This window comes from Meleagris gallopavo, chromosome 16 (assembly GCF_000146605.3).
Source record: "Meleagris gallopavo isolate NT-WF06-2002-E0010 breed Aviagen turkey brand Nicholas breeding stock chromosome 16, Turkey_5.1, whole genome shotgun sequence".
In the NCBI taxonomy this organism is placed as follows: Eukaryota; Metazoa; Chordata; class Aves; order Galliformes; family Phasianidae; genus Meleagris; species Meleagris gallopavo.
Genome location: NC_015026.2, coordinates 9,120,991 through 9,128,353, shown reverse-complemented (window position 1 = coordinate 9,128,353; position 7,363 = coordinate 9,120,991). Strand labels below are relative to the sequence as shown.

Here is a 7,363-nt window from a genome sequence, read left to right as displayed (position 1 = left end):
CGCCGCGCTCCCGTTATGAGGCCCGCGCGGCTCCTCCTCCTCCCGCCCCTTGCTTGGCGATGTTGCCGGGCTGCCCCTCGGCCGTCCCTCGGCCCGCTCCGCTCCCCCAGGCTGAGCCTCCTGCCGCTGCGTGGCCTGAGGGCGCTGAGCTCGTCGCAGTTGCCCCCTGAGGTGTGCGGTGCGGATGGGAAGGAAGGCGAAGCGGGAGGCCCCGCCAGAGCTGCGGGCGGTGAGGATGAGGATGATGAGGGCGTGGAGTTCGGGACGCTCTCTACAAAGTTCTCTTCTAGAAAATATTACCACAAAACCACGTCAGTGTTTCGGAACTTAAAGCTTGAAGAGGAGGGGGAGGAAGAAGGGGAAAGGAGGCTGTGGCGCGGCCCCAGGAACACCCCGTACTGGTACTTCTTGAGGTGCAAGGCCCTCATCAAGGAGGACAAGGTTTGCTCTTTGCTTATTTGGGTTTTAATGACGTTTGATCCATGTAAATGAACACTTTTGTGTTTGGATTAGAATAGTTCACTTAGCAGGGGCTTGCAGAGATCATCGAGTCCCTATGCCCTATCTCAGGGCTGGACTGACATCTAAGTTGTAACTGGAAGATGTGCTCTGATGCTGTGAATAGCAGCTGGGTTGTGGTGCTGGGCAGATCCTCCCCCCTTCCTAATCCTGCCTTCCCTTTAAGGTTGACCCTGTGTGCTCAGCATGGTTGAGGCCACACTTCAAGTACTGTGTTCAGTTTTGGATCAATCACTACAAAAAAAAAAAGATGTGGAGGCACTGGAGTGTGTCCAGAGAAGGGCAATGAAGCTGTGAGAGGTTTAGAGCATGAGTCTTATGTGGAGCAGTTCAGGGAACTGGAATTGTTCAGCCTGGAGAAAAAGGGACTCTGAGGAGACCTCATCCCTTTCTGCTCCCTGAAAGGAGGTTGTAGTGAGGTGGGGGTTGGCCTCTGATCCCAGGTAACAGCGATAGAATGAGAGGTGATGGCCTCAACTGTGCCAGAGGATGTTCAGGTTGGGTATTAGGAAACATATCTTCTTGGAAAGAGTGGTAATGCATTGGAGCAGACTGCCTAGGGAGGTGGTGGAGTCACCATCCCTGTTTGAGAACTGTGGAAATGTGGCACTGAGGGACTGACAGATAGGGCTTGATGGTCTTAGAGGCCTTTTCCAACTCTAATGATTCTATTGTGCTACATGTTTTGTTATCATCTTTACAAAAAGAAGGAAAACAAGAATTTATGAGAAATTCTGTGCTCAGTAGGATTTCTGACTACAGCTGAGACTATTCATATCCATTGTAACTGATTCTCTTATTGCCTTATAATGGATTTTCTTTTTCTCTTCAGCTGGCAGAGGCCCTGGAGCTGTTTGAGGTGCAGATGCTGAAGGAGGAGCGAGTAAAGCCAGAAGAAAGCAATTACACTGTTCTAATTGGTGGCTGTGGCAGGGCTGGCTACGTGAAAAAGGCATTCAGACTCTACAATGATGTAGGTTTATGTTCTCTCTTCTCTTGAGCCTTCATTAGGTTTTCTCAGCTACTAAATCTGTTGCTAGCATTTGGTCCTGTTATTTTCTCTCCAAAATGCTTTTGAGCTAATGTTCACCTTTTCTTAGCCTGAAGCTCTTAAAACCAAATGATGAAATAACTCTTTTCCTAAAAGCTAGTTCCATGTCTTCTCTTCTCTTAGATGAAAAAGCGAGGCTTAACTCCTACTGAGCCCACATACACAGCACTGTTCAATGCCTGTGCTGAATCACCATGGAAAGACTCAGGCCTGCAGAGTGCACTCAAACTACGACAGCAGCTGAAGGACAAAAACCAGGAGTTGAACCTGATCACTTACCATGCATTACTGAAAGTCTGTGCGCTGTGCTCAGATCTCAGGATGTGTTTTGATGTACTGAAGGTAAATATATGACTTTTCTTGCGTTGAGTGTGTTCTGCTCTAATTAAAGCTCTTGGAAGTTGCAATATTGCATTATCACATTGGAGTCATTTTTGCAGTGATAATTACTGACCAGGTGTTTGTATTTCATTGACCTTTGGTCCCATTCAATTAAATTATCTTGGTACTTACCAAATTCAAGTAAATAAAATGATGCTACAGGCATCAATAGCTACGACAGACTGTTTGAGTACCTTGGAAGTCTAATGTTCTCTCTCCTGTTCTTTAGGAAGTGGTGCACAAGGGCCATGTTCCCACAGCTGAGACCTTCAGCTTCCTTCTAATGAGCTGCATAAAGGACAGCGAAAGTGGCTTCCGATATGCCTTACAGGTTTGTCTTTATGTGCTAAATGGCAAGAAAAAGGCACTTCTGTACTATCACTTGTCACCGAAATGTACAGAGGGCAGCAATTTCACAGAGCTGATGAAATGAGGTACTCAGCTCCTCCTGGGGCAAGTTCTACAAATCAGACATCCTTCAGGACATTGTGTAAGATGCTGGAGAATCCTAGAGGACCTCACAGGGCTGTACTAGCTTGAGGTGGCTGTTCACTGCCCACTGGCATCTCACCTTATCATGCAATAAATTTCCTTTTCTGCAGGTAGATAAATTAAGAATGTTTGATGTTCCTTTTTTCCTCTTCAGGTTTGGAAACAAATGACTAAGTTGGGAATAAAGGCCGATAGCCACAGTTACAATTTGATGCTGCGTGCCGCAAGAGACTGTGGAATAGGTGATCCAGCTGTGGCTTCTAAAGTATTGCTGAGACCCACCGATGAGAACTCACCTCAACTAAGGCTTGCACCTGGCAGGCAGAAGGTAAAAAATCAGAGAAAGAAGGGAGAAGAGGCTGCACCAGTTGTCCAGCTGGATGTGGAAGCCATGGAAAAGCAGTTATTTCAGGAAAGTTCAATGCAGCCTGAAAAATTGATTATGCAACAAAACGAAGATGTGGATCAGGCTGAAAATAAACCACTTCCAACTGATCTTGACAGCCCTAATGTAAGTCACAGCAGGACTGGAGCACTGATGATGAGAGGCCAAGATGAGACACAGCAAGAACAAGCTTATCTAAGCCAGAACCTGCATTTCTGCAACCTGCCCAACCTGCTGGATTCACACATAGCTGATGCAGATGTGGTTTCCTTGGGGACAGTATCCACACCATCTGATAGACTGTCTTTGATGGGAGATGTGGAGGGTTTCTTGAATAAAATGAAAAAGGACAATGCAGAACCTGACATTAAAACATTTACTTTACTGGCGGAGCTGGTGGAACCCCAGAGCCCATCAGAATCCTCTTTGCTGGCACTCCTTGATGAACATAAAGTGAAAGTAGATGTGACGTTCTTTAACACTTTAATAAGGAAGAAAAGTAAACGTGGAGACCTAGAAGGAGCAAAGGTGAGGAACTAGAACCAGCCATGTTGCTGTTTTCTTGTCCCAGGCCTCCAGTGGTGCCTGTGTTTCACTGTGAGACCTGTTTCTCTGTCCACAAGATAAACTGGGAATCTTACACTGTTTTTTCACTAACTAGCACTATGGTGGAACTTCTTGGAAATTGATGCCAACATTTGTATCTTACAGAGCCTTCTGCCAGCTCTTGCAAAGAGGAGAATATCGCCTAACCTCCAGACATTTTGCAACTTAGCAATTGCTTGCCACCGAAAGAAAGATGGACTGCAGTTACTCTCAGATTTGAAGGTAATATAAATAATAAACAAGTCCCCTGCTTAGGGTTCAAACTGCAGGAAGAGGCAAGGCCAGTGAAGCATTAATGCTTCCGAAAAGACCTGCTGAGGTTTCTGTGGTGAATTCTCATTCCCCAAAAATGCAGTGATAAAGCAGCTGCTGGCAGCTTAGGTGCTCTGTCCTGTAGCAATGCTGGGATAGGAAAAAGGTCACAGGAAGAGTTGGCTGGGACTGTAGGAAGCTGCTGTGCAGGTCATTCTTGAAGTCCCGTGCTAATTGGCAGCTTAACCACCCTTGTTCTTTCAGAGATCTGGAATAACTCCCAACAAGTTCATCTACAGTGCCCTTATTTCTGCTGCTGTTAGGCAGCTGGATTACAGCTACCTCACTGAGATCCTGCGAGACATGAGGAATAGTGAAGTACCCCCCAATGAAGTTATCATACGCCAGCTGGAATTTGCAGCTCAGTACCCTCCAAAGTTTGACCGGGTGAGTAGCCATGACTGGCTGCAGGGTGAAGAATGCCAGCAATGGGAGGGGAAGCGTAAATGGCTGCCCTAATCTTTTTCCTGTGGTGGTGTCTGATGGTTTCTCAATCGCTATTTATTAAATAGCAGCTTGTAGCTACTGCACACTGGTATTACATGAACCCTGTTCTAATAGAAGCTTGTTTTGTTGGATTTTTATTTGCAGTATAAGTCAAAGAACCCATACTTGGAGAAAATTGATGGTTTCCGTGGCTACTACTACCGGTGGTTAAAAGTAATGGCAGGAGAGGAGACCCCCCATCCCTGGGAAAAATACAGAACAGCTAAACGTTCTACAGATGAAACTAAAGAAGAGGCTGTGCAGGGGCAGGTAGGGCACAATGCTCCAGCTGATCGCTGAGTCCAGCAAACTGCACGTGCTGGAAGAACTTGGACTCTGCACCCTTAAACTACTTCCTTGTAGCAAAGCTGTGTTGTAGTTTCAGGAACTCAAGTTCTTGTGATATCTACTAAATAAAATTTGTCCTGTTTTAAGGAGAAGCAAATAGACTATCAGTGAACTTGTTTAAATGCAGAGAATTACATAGGCTGTAGGTTAGCAAACTCTATGCTAAACAAGCCTTGTGACAAAGGAGAAACAAATTCAAATTTAACAGTGGGTTAGTTCAGTACTAGTTTTGTCTTTCCTGCATTATGTGTATTTGAACATCTGAATGTGTCCTGCAAGTCCCGAGACTGCTGGCATTCCTAACTAGATCTTTGCACTAATTCAAGGTTAAAAACCTTAGTAGAGAACTCCAGTGAAGTTTACTGCTCATCACAAGAGATCTTGCTGTAGAACTGTACTGTTTCCTTTCCCCATAAACTTTTAAATTCCCTTATTTGAGGAAAAAAAATTGATAGGATTTTGTTAAACAAGTTGCATATAAAATATCTCACGGGAGATAGAGTTGTCTTAAAACCCAACACAGGGGTACAGTTTTACCAAAAGATTGGCCCACTCTCTCAGGAAGGCAGTCTTTATTTTAAAATAAGTGGCTACACAAAAAGCTACTCCAAAACTACATCCTTTGTATGTATGATCCAGGTGAATTTGCCATTTTAATTGCAATACAGAAATATCCAATCACACAGAAGGTAGCTGTAATTGCACTCATAGTCCATTGTATTGGGTGATATCGCTCAGAGTTCAAAAGGTAGTCTGTCTCTTTCACCCAGAACAGCCTCTGCATCCACAGTGAGTGCATTCAATGATTCTCCCCTGGAAAAGAAACATGACAGGGATATTTCAGGCCAGCAGGCATAAACCTCAAAGCAGAGGCTGCCTTTTGGAAGAAGCCCCTTTAATGCAGAATCTACAGTCTTTGTTCTTGTTTCCAGTATGTTAACAACTGTAAACAACTGCATGCCAAAGCTGACAGTTATTTGAAAAGCAACTAGATGTTAACTACTAGCAAAAGGCAGAAAGTGTCAGAGCTGAAGATGCTTCCAGAAAGAAAAACAACACTGCCTCTGCTGTCCCTGACCTGTGTGAGGCTAGAGTGGCTACTGCAAAGACAGACGGTCAGGAACAAGCTGAAAATACTCACCACTTCCAGCTTGCTCTTGGGCACTCTACAGATGCAGTTGGTTCCGAAGTTGGTGTCCCGTGTCTGGATGCACCGCAGGCAGCAAAGGTTCTCATAACCCTGTTTCTTCCACTTTGCAATCAGGTTTTTGTCAGCGTACCCTTCCTTGATGCAATATTCATAAAGCTCTGTAGAAGAGCAGACGCCACAAGCAGCTCCCATTAGATGTTAAGATGACTCAGTACAAGGAATTTCTAGCTGTACTGACTAGCTGTTAGAGCTGCACAGATGTCAGCCTTCCCTCCACCCTCCCTCCCCAGAGTGCTAATCCTTCTCTTCAGCACCCCAGTCTCACTGTGTTCTCTTTTCCCTTATTCAGTGCCAACCAACTTGTGTTTCTCACCTCTGCTGATAGCTTTTCTTTTATAGAAGAGATCGAAGATGTAACGTGTTTTCTGATGGTGAATTCTGAAGATAGGCCAAAGGGATTCCACTTTCCTCTTCCCTTCGTGAGGCTCAGTCTCCGCTGGGAGGGAATACAAACATGACACTCCAGCTAATTCTCCTAGGCTGCCAATTTACTCCCTCAGTCACTTCAAAATAACTGTTCTAAGAACATTCCTAACTTTAATAGATTACAGAGTTAAGTGCAGGATGTCAGTGAGAAGAATGTGATGTGGCTCCTTGAGGAAATGAAAACAGAAAGAGGCCAAGGATGATGTGACCTCCCCTGGGATGGAAGGTGATTCTGTATATGCCCCAGCTTGTCCGACCAGTGTGGACAGGAACTACCAGCCCATCCACACATGCCAATGAGCTTCAGTCAGCTTGGCCACAGAGTGCCCCAGAACATCTGTATCCCATTGCTGCAGGCACAGATACAACAAATGCCACTTTATATTCATGGAGGTCCCAAAGCTCATTTGAGGTATCCACCCCTGACAGCACCCAGCTCTGCTGTGTACCTTCTCTCATCTTCTGATCCAGCTCATCCAGCGTGGGCTCGATCAGCTCCCAGCCGTCTGGGGGCGGCTTCCTGCTGCGCTTCACTTTGGGCATTGCCTTGGAAACGAAGGAGCTTTATAAGGAGGTACCCGGAAGCCTCAAAGTCCTGGAAAACACCGGGAAAAAGGAAACGAAAAGAGTTGTCAGGGACATCTCTCCTAAGATTCCCGTGCCCCTTCACCATTCTCTTCTCAGACATAAAAAGGAGCTTTGTCGATGCCCAACCTCACCCAACGCAATCCTCAGGACGCGGGGAGCCCTGCAGCGAGCGCTGACCCACCCCGTCCACCGCGCCCCACCACAGATCCTCCCCACCTTCCGTCAGCCCCAACCACCCCTGGCAGACGGCCGCCAGTCTCCGCGGAGCCCCTCCCGAAAGGCCCGGAGCGGCTCAGGCCGTGCCGGCAGCAGCACACAGCAGAGCTCCGAAGGCGCCGGTCCCGCTCACCCGCCGAGCGCCGCCGCTCTCCGTCGCGCCGCCTCTGACGTCATGCGGGGCCTCACCGCCCGCCCCGCTGAGGAGTCCGCGGCGCTGCCTGAGGAAAAAAAAAAAAAAAACCTACCTCGCCCTGCGGCTCTCGCGTCCCGCTCCTCAGCGGGGACAGAGCAGAACTCGGCAGTACCGGGAGGGGTGCGGCCTCACTCCGCGCTGTGGATG

General features: G+C 47.0%; 2 protein-coding genes across 4 annotated transcripts; one reads left to right on the top strand and one right to left on the bottom strand.

Moving 5' to 3' along the window:
* Positions 1-6: 6 nt before the first annotated feature.
* PTCD1 (pentatricopeptide repeat domain 1) lies at positions 7-4,679 on the top strand. The gene is made up of 8 exons (XM_010719608.3): positions 7-441; positions 1,352-1,492; positions 1,694-1,912; positions 2,181-2,282; positions 2,598-3,356; positions 3,540-3,656; positions 3,951-4,133; positions 4,338-4,679. Exons 1-8 carry the CDS (start codon positions 16-18, stop codon positions 4,530-4,532), a joined length of 2,142 nt encoding a protein of 713 aa, XP_010717910.1. The 5' UTR covers positions 7-15; the 3' UTR covers positions 4,533-4,679.
* Positions 4,680-5,135: 456 nt separating this feature from the next.
* BUD31 (BUD31 homolog) lies at positions 5,136-7,254 on the bottom strand. Of its 3 annotated transcripts, none has more exons than XM_003210595.4 (5): positions 7,154-7,254; positions 6,666-6,811; positions 6,104-6,226; positions 5,722-5,888; positions 5,136-5,393 (listed from the first exon to the last, which is right to left on the bottom strand). In XM_003210595.4, the coding sequence occupies exons 2-5, from the start codon at positions 6,757-6,759 to the stop codon at positions 5,343-5,345; spliced, it is 435 nt and encodes a 144-aa protein (XP_003210643.1). In that variant the 5' UTR covers positions 6,760-6,811; positions 7,154-7,254; the 3' UTR covers positions 5,136-5,342. The 3 variants fall into 3 exon arrangements, with proteins under 3 accessions (XP_003210643.1, XP_010717907.1, XP_010717908.1); XM_010719605.3 differs by having other exon boundaries at positions 7,021-7,159; XM_010719606.3 differs by lacking the exon at positions 7,154-7,254 and adding an exon at positions 7,041-7,147.
* Between the last annotated feature and the right edge of the window lie 109 nt (positions 7,255-7,363).